The 22193-nt window shown below is 31.6% G+C and overlaps 1 protein-coding gene across 1 annotated transcript in view; it reads right to left on the minus strand.

Moving 5' to 3' along the window:
- Positions 1 to 17297, minus strand: part of LOC127735522 (tetratricopeptide repeat protein 37-like) — a 61594-nt gene extending 44297 nt beyond the window's left edge. Inside the window, exons 1-11 of the mRNA XM_052245704.1 lie at positions 17177 to 17297; positions 12117 to 12210; positions 9887 to 10030; positions 9395 to 9480; positions 8464 to 8536; positions 7865 to 7990; positions 5437 to 5532; positions 3850 to 3964; positions 2549 to 2701; positions 1502 to 1603; positions 972 to 1114 (exon numbers count right to left, since the gene is read on the minus strand). Coding sequence (XP_052101664.1) covers positions 972 to 1114; positions 1502 to 1603; positions 2549 to 2701; positions 3850 to 3964; positions 5437 to 5532; positions 7865 to 7990; positions 8464 to 8536; positions 9395 to 9480; positions 9887 to 10030; positions 12117 to 12206 — 1128 coding nt within the window. The 5' untranslated portion in view covers positions 12207 to 12210; positions 17177 to 17297. The remainder of the gene's footprint in view (positions 1 to 971; positions 1115 to 1501; positions 1604 to 2548; positions 2702 to 3849; positions 3965 to 5436; positions 5533 to 7864; positions 7991 to 8463; positions 8537 to 9394; positions 9481 to 9886; positions 10031 to 12116; positions 12211 to 17176) is intronic.
- Positions 17298 to 22193: the final 4896 nt, after the last annotated feature.

Consider the following 22193-nt stretch of genomic DNA (forward strand, 5'->3'; position numbering starts at 1 on the left):
ATTTCATTTTGAAACAATAAAACAACAAGCAGTTACTCCTCAATAGTATATCCTGTATGGTACCTCTTTTCAAACACGCTTATCTTTCTTTGTTTATGAAACACTTTAAAGGGTTCATTTCAGCACATGGTTATCACCATCGTCATTAAAAGAGACTTGAAATATTGGAAAGAAACACAATCACTTCCTTTATTATTTCTAAAGAAGATTTTATTTAAAAACACATTACAACAACAAACAATTACATATTTATTGTAAATACACAATTAATATCCTGTATGGTACCTCTTTCAAACACGGTTATCTTTCTTTGTTTATGTAATAAACACATGGTTATCAACTCCGTAAGCCAACAATGAAATAAAGAACAAATGATAAAGTATATATATTTTTATTCATAACAAAATATGCCACATGAACAATTTATCAAGTCACTGCAAGCACTTGACAATCTGACGGTCTCCATAAAAAAAAATACAGATATATATTTTTTTTCACGCTTGCCCTGAAACTGAAAAAAATACATACATAAAGCGCACCTGAGTATAACACGCAGGGACAATGACAGAGAAAAAAACCTGCGGCTTATTTAACGAATTTAACGGTAATGATAAAATGACTAAAAGTTCCACACATTTGAAACCTGAAAAGAAATATTTATAATCAAGAGGACAACTATAAAAATTATGTATGACACAAACCAGTACTGTTCTACATGTTCTGGATGGAAGTACGGACGGACGGACTGACCAACAGAAGGTCAAAATGGTGGATGGACTTAATTGGATACTAGACCTGCTCTGGCTTATGGCAAGACAGGTAAAAACACATATCATTGATTTACTTATCTAAGAGTTATATGCTGACCTCTAAATGACTTCTTTTTTGTTGGATCATTAAAGTTTACCCCATATCTCTTTTAATTAAAATATAGGATAACCCATTTTTTATTATGTGTTAATTATGCTGACCTGTTGAATGATTTCCAGTGCTGACTGTAAAGAAGTTTCTGTCCCTATCCCATACAACATCTCTGCTTGTAGTATCATAACAGTATTAGTTATTGACCCTGGTATTGTCAGAACTCTATCTTTCCTTTCAAGTGTTTTCAAGCCTAAAATAAAAACATATGTTTAAAACTCACAATTTTATGTTAGTTTTAGAGGAAAAGAAATAAAATGACTACAAAAAAGTACAAAATGAAATTGAATCCAAATGAAAAATATGTTTCATGGAAAGGAAATTGTTTCAAAGATTTGGAAGTTCAATTATTTTTATCATTGGGAATGTTATTGCTGAAAAGCAGTCTTAATGACCCTGCTATGACTACTGTATTATGAAGTTGTAAACCATTTATCTATTATTGCATATCATTTTATTTATCAGTTTGATTTTATTTTTAGTAGTTGGAAAATACTCTAATATCTAATATTTATAAAAATCTAAATAAATTTTGTCAAATTTTTTTTAAAGAAAAATAGTTTGTTTTTAAGATACTTGCACATCTTGCATGATTTTTCTGCTCCACTGAAGTCATGTAGATGTTTTAGAGTAAGGCCATGGTAATACTGTATACAAGGAATTTTTGGAAGCTGATCAATGGCTGCAATGATGACCAATTTATGTACATGATATATTATACGTCTCAAAACTATCACAATAAAAAGATTTGAAAGAATCCATTCAATAATTAATTTAAATGTCAAAATTCTTTGACAGTTTCAACAAAAATCAATTGAAGAGTTTTTCTACATTTTCAAGAAAAATCCAATAAAAAATATATAACTGATATAGCACTCTATAACTGTATCTATGGAAATGTGTTATATATCAGAGTGAAAATGTGCCAAACATTCTTAACTTACATTCACTCATCAAACATAAAACACTTTGGTCTTAATATTCATGAACAAATTATGGAATTATCCTTTAAAAACAAAAGAGTCTGTGAGCTATTGCTAACTTAAATGTTGAGAAATTTTCATTACCTGCATGATACTTTAAACATTTTGAGGATACTAGTATGAGTTTTTGGCAAACAGGGAAAAGAATATTGAAAGAACTGTAAACATATCACAAGGTATTCCACAACCAGATGAAGCTTGCTGTCATATATCAAAAAGCTGTGACTTGAAGTTGCTGAGAAAAATGCGCTATAAAAGCTACGATACCACATCATGAGATGAAGAACAACAATAAAAGTGCTGTTTCTTTGCTCTGGGTTTTGTCAAGTGGATGTAGGAATTTCAATTTATTTTATACATTAACATAACAGTAAAATAACTTAATGTGAGTTCATTTTTAATCATTAAATACCAATTTTTGTGGATTCCATGAAAATTGGTACCCATGAAAATAAATGAATCCACAGTATGCCAGACTTTTGTAAAAGATTCCACTTTTTTGATAAAAATTAGGACATATGAAATATTCAATAGCAAAACTCTGTCATTTACTAATAACAGAAAATATACACAAGTTAAGGAAATTCTACAAAAGTAAATGTTTAATCATTATTGTATATTTATTGTAAGTCAAAACATGTTACCTCTAGAAAGACAATCTCTAGCCTCTATAAATTTCTTGTTACACAACTGTACATAACCTTGACCAGCTAACAAGTAACTACTGTCTGGACTAAGCTTGGATATTGTACTAATGTAATCATCCATGGAGGGATTTAACGCTGGAAACTTTTCTCCTGCAAAAACCAAACTTCATATCAAACAAAATCTTACCATTAGACTAATTGATTGTTGTTTGATTAATGTGCCAATGGCAATTATTTCTGGACAAGAGAAAAGATGGATTGTATGGGTTAACCCTCTAAAAATTATTGCTAGTGTTCTTTTATATGTATCTAACATTGAATCATCAGATTTAACATTTTATTGCAATCAAATATTTATGAGTACATTGTATTTATCTATCATATACAGACAAATACAACATATCTTTCTGCTAGACAGAAGAAATACAGGTGACCAAATTTCAATACCCCATTTAAACATAGATGTTTCTTCTTTTTTAAAAGCAATTCTAATTACTGGTACCTTTTTTAATCATATCCATTAAGGAAATATTTACACATTTTTAAACATCATTTCCTTATTTGAAGGAGACCAAACCAGAATAACTTGGGGACATGATTTGCAACCATTTTTGGGACTAGTCTGAAGACTATATACTGATCAACTCTAATCAATTCCAAAAACACTTTAAACTGCAAAGTGGCTATCAGTCAGCCAGTATTCTAGTTCAGCAATGATCAACCATTATAACTGAACTGCTGAAACCCATTTGTGGCAAGACTGTGCTGTTTGAATACTTAAAAGTCAAATATTTAATTTAATAAATTTTTACCCGCTGAAGACTCCACTAAACAAGAATGTGTCCATAGTACACAGATGCCCCACTCGCACTATCATTTTCTATGTTCAGTGGACTGTGTAATTGAGGTAAAAACTCTAATTTGGCATTAAAATTAGAAAGATCATATCATAGGGAATATGTGTACTAAGTTTCAAGTTGATTGGACTTCAACTTCATCAAAAACTACCTTGACCAAAAACTTCAACCTAATGCGGGACAGACAGATGAACGGACGAACCAATGAACGAATGAAGGAATGAACAGACGCACAGACCGAAAAAAATAATGCCCCTCTGCTATCGTAGGTGTTGCCTAATTAAGCAATTTATTATCATGTTTTATTGAGATTTGAATTCTTCATCAAATTATCACACCTTATCTTTACAAAACAGATAGTGCATTGAAAGTCACTTTTTCATATAATTATGTAGCGAGTTAATGTAACAGCATTGAAGCTATTTATACTTCTGTACCTACCAACATGTTTATCCATTGTCATGACAACCAGTATCTCTGTAGGATAAGAAATATTAGGGAACTTTAACTGCAGAGTTTTACACTTAAATTCCAGCTTGCTACCAACATACAGCATCTACAAAGTTAAACATCAGAGGTAAAAATAACTTTAATTAGTTCAGTCATTATTCTGAAAGCAATAAGTCATAACTATAATACACAGTCAAGTATTGTAAGTCTGCCCATTTCCAAATCTGTACAAAACTAGATTGCATTTATGTATAATGCAAAGTACAGATATAGAAGGTGTTAACCCTAAAAATAATTTTCTCTGACTAAATCTTTTTTAATTTTGGGCCACTGCACTTCTTTATATTTTCATTTCAGAAAGACAGTTTGTTTTATTTGTGTTTAATTTATAGCAGTAACTATCCATTATTATGTGCTAACCATCATTATAAATGCTACTTTTTTGCAAAGGAGTAGGTTCACAAAGGGTAAATATTGGTCCTATAATTCCATGAAACTTAACTTCAGTAATAATAGTAAACATTTGATAACAAATCATGTAAAAATATCTGACAAAAACAAAATTAACAAGTTCTGACACATTAAAACACTGATGATGCCATTATCATCATAATTGTATTTGCTTATGAAGATAATCATAATTTTGACTAACGTTTAGGCAATATTACAATATTTTTTGCTCAAAACAACATTGGCAACATGCATGGAAAACCATAATTTTTTTGTAAAGATGTGTATCAAACCCATATACATCTTTGTTTAAAAGAAATATTTTGGTTGAAGGGTGTCAAACACATTATTATTAGATGAATTTATAGTAGTGTCTTCACAATCTGGTTGCAGAAATATGTATGCATACTGTAAACCATAAAAGAAATAATCAAATTTAAATCCTTGCGAATATATCAAAGGATTCTATCTAAAATGAATCATCCACAAAAGTCCAGAAAATCTTGAAAAAAGATCGTAGTAAAGTAATGTGGGAAGACTAAACATGAAAATAAGTTGGTTTATACTTTTTTATAGTCATTTTAAATCTTCATATATGATAGTCTAAGTCAAAACTACCTCCTCAGAATTTTTATTTCTACAGGTTGCACTTTGTAAATACAGCTGATTCACAAACCAGACCTCTTTTGGGGAGATATGAAATATTCATAGATATTTTGTTTTGTTTACCTTCTGATTCCCAGATATGATCTCTATGTTTCATCTCATAGAGACACAACTTGGGAATTTTACCGGTATAAATACGCATGGATAGCGGCCAAATAGAATTCTGAGGAAAACTCAAAGTGAAAGGAGGGGTAGTACAGAATTTTAGTAGAAGTTTAAACTCTTAGTTTGAGGCATATAAATATTGAAAATATGCCACACAGCCCTATGTTTTGACCTTTGAAAAAAATAGTAGTGCATATGAACTTTTTGTTCTAGGATATAATTTTTTACGAAACTTCATAGTAAAATGGGCACAGTTTTAGTGGTAAATGGAGTTCCTATGGGAAATTGCCTTTTCTATATTTACAGAAGTGCAACCTACAATAACCCTTTAAACAATAGTGTTGTTGAGATACTTACCTGAAGCAGACATCTCACATAAAATTTAACCACCAACATAGTGTCTATAAACTGTACAGGATCTAACTCAAATAATCTGTCACAGGTAGATACATACTAAAAAATACAAAAGACAAATAAACTGTCACAGGTAGATAGATACTACAAAATACAGAAGACAAATAAACTGTCACAGGTAGATAGATACTACAAAATACAGAAGACAAATAAACTGTCACAGGTAGATAGATACTACAAAATACAGAAGACAAATAAACTGTCACAGGCAGATAGATACTACAAAATACAGAAGACAAATAAACTGTCACAGGTAGATAGATACTACAAAATACAGAAGACAAATAAACTGTCACAGGCAGATAGATACTACAAAATACAGAAGACAAATAAACTGTCACAGGTAGATAGATACTACAAAATACAGAAGACAAATAAACTGTCACAGGTAGATAGATACTACAAAATACAGAAGACAAATAAACTGTCACAGGTAGATAGATACTACAAAATACAGAAGACAAATAAACTGTCACAGGTAGATAGATACTACAAAATACAGAAGACAAATAAACTGTCACAGGTAGATAGATACTACAAAATACAGAAGACAAATAAACTGTCACAGGTAGATACATACTACAAAATACAGAAGACAAATAAACTGTCACAGGTAGATAGATACTACAAAATACAGAAGACATATAAACTGTCACAGATAGATACATACTACAAAATACAGAAGACAAATAAACTGTCACAGATAGATACATACTACAAAATACAGAAGACAAATAAACTGTCACAGGTAGATACATACTACAAAATACAGAAGACAAATAAACTGTCACAGGTAGATAGATACTACAAAATACAGAAGACAAATAAACTGTCACAGGTAGATAGATACTACAAAATACAGAAGACAAATAAACTGTCACAGGTAGATAGATACTACAAAATACAGAAGACAAATAAACTGTCACAGGTAGATAGATACTACAAAATACAGAAGACAAATAAACTGTCACAGGTAGATAGATACTACAAAATACAGAAGACAAATAAACTGTCACAGGTAGATAGATACTACAAAATACAGAAGACAAATAAACTGTCACAGGCAGATAGATACTACAAAATACAGAAGACAAATAAACAGTCACAGGTAGATAGATACTACAAAATACAGAAGACAAATAAACTGTCACAGGTAGATAGATACTACAAAATACAGAAGACAAATAAACTGTCACAGGTAGATAGATACTACAAAATACAGAAGACAAATAAACTGTCACAGGTAGATAGATACTACAAAATACAGAAGACAAATAAACTGTCACAGGTAGATAGATACTACAAAATACAGAAGACAAATAAACTGTCACAGGTAGATAGATACTACAAAATACAGAAGACAAATAAACTGTCACAGGTAGATAGATACTACAAAATACAGAAGACATATAAACTGTCACAGGCAGATAGATACTACAAAATACAGAAGACAAATAAACTGTCACAGGTAGATAGATACTACAAAATACAGAAGACAAATAAACTGTCACAGGTAGATAGATACTACAAAATACAGAAGACAAATAAACTGTCACAGGTAGATAGATACTACAGAATACAGAAGACAAATAAACTGTCACAGTTTTGTAGCTTAACAACACAAACATGGTCTATTCATGCTTTTATACTTATAGAATTATTCAAAGCAAATCTTTTTTTATTCTTGTATAATGTCTGCTTTTTACAACCGTTGGTTTTGTATTTTAAAATATTAAAGGGAGTTAAGTGTGTAGGGTACAATCTTTGGAATTACTTTAGACAACACTCAACAGAGAAAACTTTGAACTAGCTTTCAGTGCAAGTACTCAAACATAGACACCTTGTGTTTTTTTCTTTCTTTTTGCAACTTTTTTTGTGTGCTTAGTGCCAGACAAATTAGTCAAGCCTTTTCTATATGATTTTTTTTGTAAGTTCTTATGTTGTACTGTTGCAAAACTGTCATATGTTACTGTATTAGGGGTTGAGCACTCACAAACATGTTTTACCCAGCCACATTTATGTATCTGTCCCAAGTCTGGAGCCTGTAATCCAGTGGTTGTCATTGTTTACAGTTGGTTTTATTTTTTTTTGGCTTAAATTTATCTCTTTTCAAATAGTTCATATTTTATCATGCTGTGGCCTTTTTTATCGCTAACTTTATGATATGGGTTTTGCTCATGGTTGAAGGCATTACAGATCCCAATAGTTTGCATCCTAGTCCTTTAATCTCTGGTGGAAAGTTGTCTCATTGGCCTTATCTTTATATACATGCAAATTGGGGAAATAAATTAAACATTCTGGTGAAATTGATAGCACTTCAAATTAATTCCTAAAAAAACAGTTTTTTTTTATGTCCTCAAATTATACATACTAAATTTTTCCATTCTTCTGACAAAGATTTTTCATTCCTCAATATCTCTTCCAATTTATACATATATTTCTCCTTCTTGTCTTCATTTTTCTCTTCTTTAACAAGATTCTCATAAATAGGTATAGCCTATAATTATTACAATGGTTTCTATAGAATAATAGCACAGTAATATGTAATATACAATTTCTTAATCTATTTTCATGTTTATTTTTTTTCAATTCAAACCTATTTATGAACAATCGTGCATTGTAAGTTGGGCATATAACCGTAATTTAATCAAGCTTTCTTTTTATCAGTCCAATATTTTATTTTATTTTTTTCTATCCATTTCCTGACATTATTACAAATAATTGCATGTTTTGGCTTTCAAATTAACTGATCAGATTTAAACTTTATTTCAAAAGACATAAAAATAAATACCAAACCAATGGCAACATAGTACCATAACTACATTATGTACTTAAAATGGAGAAATATACTGGAAAATCAAAGTATTATGATATATGGATTGAGTTTTTCAATACCACTTATGTGCTCTGAAATAATTTTATTTTCTCATCTAATATTTAAGCTAAAGAATAATATATGAGACATTTTACCATAGATGTTGCTCCAATTTTCACATCTAAATCTGCCAGTTTACTTAAAATGTCCTTTTTCTTCTCTTCATCACTGTAATATAAATATATTCTTTACATTAAACTACCCCTTCTACTATGTCAATGTATAGACCAAAGGACCTTATCTTCAAACAGTTTCCTATTATTTTAACTTGAAATTCAAACTAATTAAAATAATGAAATACTGTTTTAACTTTTATTTACATTGTCGTATTAGTCATAGTCTGTGAATTCCTTTTTCTTCATGGAATACTAGTTTCTGCAGCTTTTTAAAGGGTGCCATCAAGTTACGAATGTCAATTTTCCCCATAATATAACCACATGAATTAAAATTATGGATTTTAAAAAGTTTTGAAAAAAAAACACACCAGTGTTGCAAATAATAAGAACACTTTGAATGAACCTTACCGAATTAGAATGGTCACCAGTTTTGTACTTAAATGAGCAACACGATGGGTGACACATGTGAAGCAGAATCTACTTACCCTTCCAAAGCACCTGGAGATCAACCCCAGTTTTTGGTGGGGTTCGTGTTGCTCATTGTCAGTTTGTTTTGGATTTATGAGTTTGAATATCCCTTTGTTATCTTTAGCCTCTCTTTTTCAGAACATATATTTAAATGCTCATATATGATATAACCTCAGTTTATGTTTTTAGTACTTTCAGAGAAACTGACTTGAATGATTTTATAACTGCTAATATGAAAAATTTTCATGTAAATATTTCAAGCATACATGTTGTGGTGTTGTCATCCTGTATTTCATAGTTTTGTTACAAATTGTCCATATTTATAAAGTTGAGTTAATCCACAAGGCATAATCTTACTAAAACTCCATGTGCAGTTTAGTTGCATATGTATACAATGTATATATATATATATATATAAACAAGTAAATTTTAAGATACAAACCCTTTGTAAAGCTCCTGTAGTTTTTGATAAACATTAACCAGATCTTGTTCATGTCCACCATGTTTCTCATAAAATCCACAAAGTCCCTAAAGCAAAACAAGTACTTTTAAAATAACAATAATATTAAAAGAAAATTTAGATTTTTTAAAAATCATTTTCCCATTGGCCATGGCCAGTGCATGTATAAGCCATAGTGCCCAATTATAAATATTTCTTAAATACTGGTTCACTAATGTCAAAATCATGTAAAAGTATAAAGCAGTAATAGTCTTATTTTTATTTTTATTATTTTATTGTTATCATTTAAAATACAAACCATTAATGTATGTAAAAACTCATTCAAAAGGATTTCTGCAAACATCATACCTTTTCAGCATTTGATTAAACACAACAACATAAAAATATTATCAAAGTCTGGTTTATATAGACAAATTTGAACTAGCTTAATTTGTATTACCTGTATATCTTGTGTTTGTATGGTTTAACACTTACCTGCCATGCTAAAACCTGATCATGGGCTGCTTCTGTTGCCCGTTTGTATGCCTTCTCAGCCTGATCAAACTGTTCCATTCCATCAGCAGCCACACCAACAAACACCAAGGCATTATAGTTATTCTTATCCTGTGCCAAAACTGTCTGTAAAGACAAATGTCTGTTTTGTGATACTATATAGGATTCTTAATATCTTACCTTCGTATTTCTAATTCTATACATTAGAATCCTGATTGAAGACATTATAAATAGAAAGATCACTCTGATATTTTTTATCCTCACATTACTTCTTAGGTATAACATAAAGTTTGATGTCCATTCTAACATATGATGTGAATAAAATTTATATTTATCTATAATCTATAACTACAGATTTCCAAAAGGAAGCTCATGAATTCCTTGTAATTGGCATTTGTTTTTCTTTTAAATATAACAAGAGGCTGTCAGAGTGACAGCAAACCGGATTTCCTGCAGAGGTCGAACCCTGAACAGTTGAGCAAGTATGGACACTACATTTAAGCTTAAAACAGCTCTGAATTTGGATTGTGATTGAATATTTGACACAGCATAGGTTTGTGACACAAAATGAATGTGGTCAAAGAACTGAAAAATTTTAAATTGGACATTTACCTATTATGGTCCAATATCCAAAATCTAAGTACATTGTTAGAATCAGCACATCAAAGAACCCAAAGAATTCAATTTTTGATGAAATCAAACAAAAGTTTAATTTAGGACCCTTTGGACCTCAGTGTGGACCAATTTGATAAAGGAGCCAAAAATCCAAAATCTCTAAATACGTGGTTAGATTCAGCATTTGAAAGAACCCTATATATATTCAATTTATATTGAAATGAAACACAGTTTAATTTTATCCATATACTTATTAATTTTCTGTTCAAAGGGAAATAACTCAAACTGAATTAAAGATATTAACAATAGTTCTCTAAAATTAGATATGATGTTATATCTGTTTTCAATTTATAATCAAAAATAGTTCTCTAAAATTAGATTTGATTTAACCACTAAAACATTGTTAGAATGTGCATATCAAAGAACCCCAAGAACCCATTTTTTGTTAACAAAAGTTTAATTTAGGACCCTTTGGACCTCAATGTGGTACTATCTAATTAATAATGAAAATAAATACAGGTTTAGATTCAGCATTTCAAAGAACCCTTTATATATTCAATTTATGTTGAAATCAAACCAAGTTTAATTTTGGACCCCGATTTGGATCAACTTGAAAACATGGCCCAAAATCAGAAATCTAAATATATGTTTATTAATATTTGGACCAACTTGAAAACTGGGCCAAAAATCAGAAATCTAAATATATGTTTATTAATAGACAATATAAGCTTAGTTTTTAAAGGAGTTCACTTCATCAAAAAAAAAATATATATATATATAGCATTCAGAATAGTATAATTTATACAAAATAACAAACAAACCTACCACAAAATTCTTCAAACAATTTACCAAAGAAAAGAAAAAAAATCCAAAATGTCATTTATCATTAATACAATGTCTTTTAAAAATCTATAAAAGTTATCTGTAATTATCTTCAAAATGTCTAATAATGAACAGTAAATTTCTAACTATATTTATACAGTCCTACAGAGCACAGAGCTTATAATCATCAACACTTAGGAAACAGAAAATTTTCAAATAAATCTGTTACTCCAATTACAATTCTGTGATATTTACCACATGCACTATTATCTGATAACAGGTGAAATTTATTTCAAAAAACTTAGTGTAATCAAACTTTATATATATATATATATAATTAACCATTTCTGTTCAAAGGGAAATAACCTAATCACATAATAAGTACCACTTTTGGCTACTAAAAAGGGCTTAAATTCAACAACGAGAAAAGCTAAAATCGTTTAAATTGAACTTGACCTTCATTTAGTCATAGGAAACAACATATATAAATTTGAAAAGATTTCGTCAAAGCGTTTTCATATTAATGAACGGAAACTGTTTGGCAGCCACCCTCCAGTCCACTGTACATCCCCAAATCAATAACTGATTTTTCCTTCGAAAATCCGGCTAAAATATATAAAGAGACAGACTGCATAAAACTTCATCCTTTTTCAAAGAATCTATCCTTTGTACTTGTTTTACAGAAAAATACACCTCACTGCGAGTATATCAGGAGTATATATAAAACGTCAGGAGTATATATGTATATATATTACGAAAAAATTATAATTCATACCTTGCAATGTTTCAGGGCTTCTTTGAATTGCTTTTCTCTGATACATTCTCTAGCATTCTTCAAGGCCGTCTTTATTTCTTTAGTATCCATTTATCTAATAAAAAAATCGATTACACTGATATAAAAACATGGAGATGTGGTATGATTGACAACAAGAACACTATCCACCAATGACCAAAGAACAGGAATATAAACAACGACAAGTCATTGTTCAGCCAATAACAATGAGCAAATCTCATACTGTTTAGTAAGCTTTAAAAGGCCCTAAATAACAAAATGTGCAATAAGTCAAAAGAGAAAACTCAACAAACCAAATAAATCAAAAATAATGTAGAGAGTACAAATGTACTGTAAACCCAAAATGTGTGTCTATTTACAAATTGTATTTTTCAACGATGTTTAAAGACATTCCCTACATTTACAGAGAAGTGCTTAAAGGTTTTTCATTAAAAAATCCCTTTTTTTATTTTCTTTTATTTATCTGTAATCAATTATTCATTTCATTGAGGAGAAAAAAAGAAAGTAATAATTGATTATTAGAAAATGTTCAATAATTGATCAATTTACGATTATAATTGACAGTGGTAACATCACTAGTTCCTTTCATACTTTTTACATTTTTTTTTGCTTACTGTGAAAGTACTTTTATTCGTGGGGTACCAATTTGCGTGGTTTTCGAGATAGGTTTTATCAACAAATTTAAGTGTCCAACGAAATATAACATCTGTTGTCCAAATCAAGACATGGAAAGGTCCCCATAAAGGTTTGACATATATATATATATATACATGGATACTGCCATATAATTAAGAGAATTCATCGAATGAACTATAAACAGATGTATATACAACTTCAGACAGGATTTTACCGATTCAATCTTTAAAAACCTAAACTGTACGTCATTTGAACGAAGAAAGTCAGACTTCCGGTGTTGATATGCAATGATGAAATATATGTACACCTTACAATCATTCCTTACACAAAATATAGTTGACGTATTGCTTATAGTTTCTGAGAAACAAACTTAACCAGGAAAATTTAACATTGACCAATGAACCATGAAAATTAGGTTTAGGTCTGGTCATTTGAAGCATGCCAGACAGACATGTACACCTTACAGTCAATCTATGCATTAAATATAGTTGACCATTTTGCTTATAGTATCTAAGAAACAAACTTAACCATGAAAATTTAACCTTGATCTATGAACCATGAAAATGAGGTCATGGTCAGATGACACCTGCCAGTTGGACATGTACACCTTACAATCATTCCATACACCAAATATAGTTGACCTATTGCTTATAGTTTAAGAAAAACAGACCAAAACACAAAAACATAACACTGAGCAATGAACCGTGAAAATGAGGTCAAGGTCAAGGTCAAATAAAACCTGCCAGACTGACATGTACATCGTAAAATATTTCCATACACCAAATATAGTTGACCTATTGCATATAGTATTAACCACTGAACCATGAAAATGAGGTCAAGGTCAGATGGCACCTGCCAGTTGGACATGTCTACCTTACAATCATTCCATACACCAAATATAGTAGACCTATTGCTTATAGTATCTGATATATGGACTTAACCACGAAAACTTAACCTTCTTTACTGATCCATGAAATGAGGTCGATGTCAATTTGAATACTGTCTGCCAGGCATGAGGACCTTTGCAAGGTACGCACATACTAAATATAGTTATCCTATTACTCATAATAAGAGAGGAATTAACATTAAAAAAATCTTAAACTTTTTTTTTAAGTATTCACTGAACCATGAAAATGAGGTCAAGGACAATGGACATATGACAGATTACTATCCCTATGTTAAGCTTTCTGCGACAGAAGTCGCAGGCTCGACAAAAACTAAAATCCACAAATTTAAGAACCCATGAATATGTAATTTTTGCTCATATTTGCATTCCCAATAGGGGGCATGGTTTCGATCTTGTTAATTATGCTTGGTGTATTTGAGAGTAGGAGGTCAAGTATTCTGTCACCTCTAGTAGGCTTATTTACAATTTGCTCTAAAGAGTGGTCATTTATGATGTCTAAGAGTTGTGTGTGCAGTTTAATTTCTGGTTTGCCTGGAATAATGCATGGTACTTCCCAGTCAATGTGGCTGAGGTTGAAGTCGCCACCTAGCATCACTGTAGTTTTTGTATTATTGTTGATGCGATTAAGTGAGATGTTAAGATTTTCAAGTGATATGCCATTGTTTGAAGGTGGTCTATAGTAACAGCCTAGTATAAGTTTTTTTGCATTTGTCATGTTTATTTCTGCCCATATGCTTTCAGAGTCTGTTTGTAATTCTCTGATTTCATTTGATAGTAATTGTGTTGATATGGCAATGAGGACGCCACCATAGCTTTGGTTATTATTGGATGGAGGGCGGTCTTTCCTATACACTGTGTAATCATTCGCTGGAAAGAATTCAGATGATAAGATATCGCTACTGAGCCAGGTTTCAGTGCCCAATATTATTTCTGGTTGTACAGATGAAATAATTTCATCTAGTTCAGCCTTTTTATTTTTAATAGACTGAAAGTTTATTGTTAGTATTTTCAACTGACAATATCCTTTCATCTTTTGCATTACTGAGTGGCAACACAAGGCAAGCTTAAGCTAATTTAAAAAAAATGAAATTTTTTTTGGATGAACCAAAAGCAAGGTCTTCTCTGTCTATTCCATATGAAATTAAAAGCTTTTGTCCAATTTGAGCAAAATTTACATCAACATGTTTCCTTTTATTTTGGTGTCCTCTCCTGTCCTGAAAGGAAAATCTTCCCTTTCCGTGCTGAAATTAAAATAAAATGCCCCCTTTTTCCCCCAAAAAATTCTTTCCCTCAAGATATGGTCATAATCTCAATTTAAATTTCCAATGGAATTTGCAACCATAATTACCCATTTAAATTTACCATAGTGCTAACTTAATCTATTTCATAATAGAATTTAAAATATGGTGTCAAATCTTTCATATGGATTTTTTTGTAAAAAAAAAAAAGATGCAAATTTGCAGATATTTTTACTGGTCTTCCTTTATAAATATGCATTTCTTTAAACATAATTTAAAAGCAGTGTAAGGGAAGTAATCAAAATGTTGTATGTGGATTACCTCCCTTACACTGTTTTAAATTGTCTTAATTGTTCATTAACCTTTACTTTATACATAATTTAAAAGCAGTGTATGGGAGGTAATTCAAATGATGTATTTGATTTATCTCCCTTACACTGCTTTAAATAATGTTTTGTACTAAATTATTTGTCCATATAAAAATGCTTGTTTTTTGCCCCTTTTTTGGCCCCTAATTCCTAAAATTTTGAGGCAATTACCCCCAAAATCAATCCCAGCATTCCCTTTGTGATATGGAACCTTGTGGTACAATGTCAGAGAGATCCATACACTAACACACAAGTTATGTCTGGAAGTTACAAAAATGCTTATTTTTGGCCCTTTTTTGGCCCCTAATTCCTTAACTGTTGGTACGAGGATTTATGTTGTATTGATGCTACCAGATAATGATTTTTCTTTTGATTTGCATTGAATATTCTTGCAAGAATATTCATCATGTTGAATGTGGACAGTATTTTGAAAAAGAAGAAGTGTTCAGGAACTGGAGACCAAAAAGTTATCTGTATGAATTTATCTTTTTTGAAACCTTGTAACAATTTCAAAACAATCCAAACAGGTATAACAAGATCAAACTCACTCAACACCTTGAGATCAAAGAAGCCAATTAAGCAACGAAAACAATTTCACTTTAATGTCTTACAATTCTTACATCATTGTTTTAACTCATTCCAAGCTGACTTGTTTATTTAAAAAAAACAATTTCATTTTTAATCCACCAAAAATAATAATTACAACAATCAGTGAGACCAAAGACATCGTAATCATATCTAATCAGCATTCTAAATTACAAAACTTTGAATTTTCGGAATACTAAGGCTTTTCCACCTCAGAAATATATTACCTTAGCTGTATTTGGCAAAACTTTTAGGAATTTTGGGTCCTCAATGCTCTTCAACTTCGTACTTTATTTGGCCTTATTAACTTTTTTGATTCGAGCGTCACTGACAAGTCTTTTGTAGACGAAACGTGTGTCTGCCGTACAAAGTTTCAATCTTGGTATCTTTGATGAGTTTATTTACAATCAACAGTCATAAAAACAAATGTAACAATGAAGCCAATTAGCCTGATTAATGCTCCAAAACAAAAACCTTTTTTTTTAATTTCAATGTTTATTCATGAATTTGGAGATATATTTTTTAATATTTTATATAAGATTACAAAACTTTAAATTAAACCATTAATATTATTTTTTTTTATAAAAATTAGGGCGAACGGACTCTATGGGTGAACGGACTCAGGGCGAACAGACCCAGGGCGAACATGTAATTAGCGCGAACAGACCAGATACCGCTTACAATTGGGTAAATTATAATGTGTCCCAAATGATCAGGTGGCAATTTTAACCAGAAGATTCTTACTCCCACATGGTTGTTGGACAGGGAGCATCGACATCTGGAGAGTTGACACCTATGTAATAATATCCCATTTGAGTGATTGAGACCTACATCTTTCAGCTGGTAATCAAAATAAGTATGCCTTCTTGGAAGGCTATATTAAATATTTAGGTTAGACATCTTTCCTGTGTTAATGAAATGCGTAAAAAGGTCCTAAAATTAATTACTTTTTCTTTTTCTTTAGGTATACAATATTCCATCGACATCTGATGATTACATACTGTTGCATACATGGACTATTTATAAAATTTGCCCCAATTTAAACAAAAATAATTATTTAGTGCAATGAACATAACAAATTTGTGATTAAAACTATTTACAATCTTAATTTATGCTATCAAATATTATTAGAGAACAGCAGGAGATAGCTGTTCCCTGAAGCTATCAACTGATGGTGCCTGAACAAGTACCTCCACTGTGGTATTGTGAATGGAAATAATTTATGAGTGTCTCTGACAGTTCACTTTCAATTTGTGGATTGTCATCAAACAGTAAAAAAAAATGAACGATCCTAAATAAATAGCTTACACAGTTAATAGAACTCCCAGAACTGCTGTGTCGTTCATTACTTTTGTATAATCAAGGTTCGTTCTGGTGAGACGAGAAGGAAAAACGAACGAAGAGAGGTGTTCAGTAAGGGTCCCGTTCAGTAAGGGGAGAGTAACGAATGGTGGATGGTCTGAATCTTATCTTATCTTATATCTTTTCTTCTCCTAATAAAGGCACACCTCCAAATTTTTAATCCTCCAACAAAGAAATAATTTTTACGTTTCAATTAAAAGTATTTTTTATTGATCTAACATGAAACTTAGATTTGAACAAATGGATCGGGCATAAAACAAAGCCAATACAGAAGCAGTTAGTCAGGGAGGCAATCCCCCTTTTTTCATTTTTTATCATTATCACGGTACGCATCATGATACATAATTAATAAGTATCAGTGAACTCTAGCCATTTCACTACTCTAAATAAATATCTCAAATTGTATATCATATCTGGGATAGTGGGCTCGTCATTAAGAAGAGAAAACTCAGACCAAAATTATACATAGAGACTATACTAACTTACGGAAATGGCTTATTGCAAAGTTAATTTAGTACACAGCTCATATTTAGAAAAAAAAACAAGTGTTAAGCATTTCCAAAATTAATGGTATCTGTAGCTAGTTAAGCTTCCTTGCATACCAAGAAAAATGATCGTACAACGGGTGTCAACTATAGCTGAGACTACTATAACACCTGATATTGGGCAAAGTCCAGTACAAATTGGTTTGGTCTAGTAAAGCGATATGCATAAGTGACGCCTAGGGATTAACCCTGTATGTCATTCAAATCTTCTTGAAATCATGAACAGGAATATATATGGTTAAGGGGTGGGGGATCTCGACCGTTTACAAGTTCTCAAATAGGGGGGTGTGATTCTCAGGGGACTCGCCTTTTATTTCATTTGATTTGTTTTATTCAGTGTCCCGTACAAGAATATATATGGTTCAGGCATGGGGATCTAGACTGTTTACAAGTTCTCAAACAGGATGGGGTGGGGGTGACCCCCAGGGACTCCCCCTATATTTCATTTTGATTTCCTTTATTGTCCCATACAATAATATATATGGTTCAGGGGTGGGGATCTCGACCGTTAACAAGTTCTCAAACAGGAGGGGGTGGGGTCGTCCATGTCTGGGGAATACCGATAAAAACTGCTGTCTAGTGTAGATGTGTATTGATTTTATTTTCCGCTTAGCGCTGGTCCGCGAAGTAGTGTTTGTGATAGCCATTTTCAAAATGAAGTTGAATTCATTTGAATTGTCGGCGAACATTCAGTCCATTTTTATTCAAGCCGTAAGCTAATCAAAATAGAAGTAACTCAAAATTTCAAAAGTATCTTCCTAGAATTAGTATTCAAACACTAGTACTACACTATCTAGGAGTAGACATAGTAAGATAGTCTGTCTAACTTCCGGTTTGAGGCCGATGCCTTAGGAAAGTTTATTGCTATAACAAGCTATAACAAACTTTCCAAAAACTAAAGGTTTACAGTTCTAATTAGATATAGGAAGATGTGGTATGAGTGCCAATGAGACAACTCTCCATCCAAGTTACAATTTATAAAAGTAAACCATTATAGGTCAAGGTACGGCCTTCAACACGGAGCATTTGCTCACACCGAACAGCAAGCTATAAAGGGCCCCAAAAAAATTACTAGTGTAAAACCATTCAAACGGAAAAACCAACGGTCTAATCTATGTAAAAACGAGAAACGAGAAACACGTATGAACTACATAAACAGACGACAACTACTGAGACTTCTCCCAGTAACGAAAAATAAGTTTAAAGCCAATTACATCTCATACATTAATCATGTTTCCCAGACTAAAATATCAATTGGTGTAATTCTAATATACTAGTATATAGTGAAAAGAGGTCATAAACAGAACGAGAAAAAGCTGACCTTGTGTCATGCCAAAATATAAGTATTGACAGGATGTAGGAATGTACGTATTCATCTATATATTTTAATTTATGAATAAACAATAAAAATCCGTTTTTCTAAGGGTCGATAAGTTTGCATCTTAATATACGGGTTCTATACACAACATAGGCGGTAGCGTGACCTATAGTTGCTAACTTATTCGTTATTTGGGCTCTGGTGGAGAATTGTCTCACTGGCAATCATAATACATCTTCTTATTTTCCTCTATAAAAATGAGGATGTGATATCCCTTCAAGTAGGGCCTTCTGGTCAAAAGAGTTGCCAAGTTAAAATTCAATTCTAAGACATTTTATTTTTCTGAATTGACGGACTGAAATATGCACATTTTTTAAATGGGTTATATTCATTCTGCAGAGACACTGGAAATGAGAAATCACAAAATGCAACGTATGTAACTCTTAAGCAAAAACAACATTAAAAAGAAATCTTGAACTCGCTGTTTCAGGAAGATAAACAATTAAGACATATATGATATAGATGTTTTACAATATCTATATTCAAAAATGCTCTAAAAGTCTCGAATTGTTTTTTCTTTATTTAACCTGGTCAATTTCAATAAAGACGATGCAGTCATGTTCATATAAAAAATCTTCTTTGTTTTGGACTTAACACGAAGGTTATAATTTATCTGGTGTTAAGGAATCACAATCTGGACTACATTGCATTTAGTTTATATATATATAAGAAGATGTGGTATGAGTGCAAATGAGACAACTCTCCATCCAAGTCACAATGTATAAAAACGGTTGACAATTATAGGTCAAAGTACGGCCTTTAACACGGAGCCTTGGCTCACATCGAACAGTTAGTTTTAGTTTTAGGTTTAGTTTAGTTTAGTTTAGTTTAGTTTAGTTTAGTTTAGTTTAGTTTAGTTTAGTTTAGTTTAGTTTAGTTTAGTTTAGTTTAGTTTAGTTTAGTTTAGTTTAGTTTAGTTTAGTTTATAGGAAGATGTGGTATGAGTGTCAATGAGACAACTCTCCATCCAAGTCACAATTTATAAAAGTAAACCATTATCGGTCAAAGTACGGTCTTCAACACGGAGCCTTAGCTCACAACGCACAGCAAGCTATAAAGGGCCCCAAAAATTACTAGTGTAAAACCATTCAAACGGGAAAACCAACAGTCTAATGTATATAAAAAAACGAGAAACGAGAAACACTTATGAACCACATCAACAAACGACAACTACTGAACATCAGATTCTTGACTTAGGAAAGGTGCAAACAATTGCAGCGAGTTTAGTTTAGTTTAGTTTAGTTTAGTTTAGTTTAGTTTAGTTTAGTTTAGTTTAGTTTAGTTTAGTTTAGTTTAGTTTAGTTTAGTTTAGTTTAGTTTAGTTTAGTTTAGTTTAGTTTAGTTTAGTTTAGTTTAGTTTAGTTTAGTTTAGTTTGTGAATTCACATATGGATCGTTTAAAAATCTATAGAATATTTGATACATTTTTTTTCTGTATTGAAATTATAATCAAATTAGTTAGTCCTGTACATAAAAAAGTCATACATATGAAATTTAAATGTATTTCGGAAAAAGGATTGTTTATGTGTCCATTTGTTCTAGTTTCACATATCAAATCAGATATTCCTCTCGCATAAGAATCCTCCTAGTGTTGAACCATCTGTCTCTTCCCAGCCATATGAAGATGCTTTATTCATAGCAAGATGATCTTTAGCATCATGTCCAAATGGCGTGGTAGGACTCCAGTTGAAGTAACGCATAATCTGCCCATCATCAAACGACCACGTGCCTTCCTTTACAGAATCGTTTCCTTGAATGTACACCAAATTTTCTTTGTAGAAATCTGCAATAGAGAATAATGTTTACAAAGTGTTTGCTGCATAACTGTAAGATTGTGGAGCATTCATACAAAATATTAATATATGTGTAAGGTAGAAATTATTGCACACCCTTAAGAAAAATGACGATGCTATATCTATAGATTTTTCGAAAGATTATGCATACAACTAAGGCATGCTTACTTTTAAAGGTGATTAAAACAATTCACTTAACTCTTTTATTTTCTTTAGAATAACGAAGAAAGATCTAAGGTAAGATAAACATAAATTTGCCATCAGCTAGCGCACCTGTACACGTTAAAACCGAGAAGAAGAATATTTCCTTACCCAAATATGTCATCAAATGAGTCTGTTGTTTTGGACTTTGGACTCGAAGCAGCTGCCCGCCATTATGATGACAAATGATGTCAGCTTCATACACAGTTTTAGGATCGTCAAAGTACCGGTAACAGAGAGAAGCTTTCCTGTTCTGGTTGAAACCATTCATAGGAGGACAGGTACCTGAATTATAAAAAGGTAGTATGATGTTAGCATGGTTTCCGTTCATAACCAGGTGATATTTGGAGAAGGAACTGCTTACCACACCTGAAGTCAACACCGTTTTTTTTTTTGGGGGGGGGGGGGGGGGGGGGGTAGGATTCGTGTTGCTCAATTTTTAGTTTTCTATGTAGTATTTTGTGGGCTTGTTCGTCCTTTCGTCGTTTGTTTGTTTGTTTGCATTTTGTCGTGATGTCAGGTTTTTTCTTCGGCTTATGAGGTTTTGAATGTCCTCTTCCGTTTCTATTTTTATGATGTTTACCGAACGAAAACAAGGCAACTTCGCTTTACAAGAATCATATATATATATATAAAACTAAGTGTACGTTGGAAATTGTCAATCTGATTTCTAGTTACTTTAACCGAAAGAATATTGTTGATAATACCGATGACTTCTAATTTTCTTAATTTTGTCATGAATAATGCATGACAAAAATTTCATTTCTGCAATCAGTATCAACCCGAAGATCCGATGACGGATATTAATTGCGCGATCAACTAAATCTTTTAAAACATTTTAAGAAAGAAATACAGCTACCATAAACGGAGGGGACACTGTCACGGCTTTATCAACAAACCGAAATAAGCTATTACTATAGAATTTATAAATAGAAAACTCACTTTCGTAAACGTTATAGTACCGCCAACCCAAATCATCTTTCCATTTCCCACTATTTCCGGGGGTGTTTACACTCATAAGTCGACATTCCGTGGTATTCTGACGGT

This window comes from Mytilus californianus, unplaced genomic scaffold, assembly GCF_021869535.1.
Source record: "Mytilus californianus isolate M0D057914Y unplaced genomic scaffold, xbMytCali1.0.p SCAF_3, whole genome shotgun sequence".
Classification (NCBI taxonomy): Eukaryota; Metazoa; Mollusca; class Bivalvia; order Mytilida; family Mytilidae; genus Mytilus; species Mytilus californianus.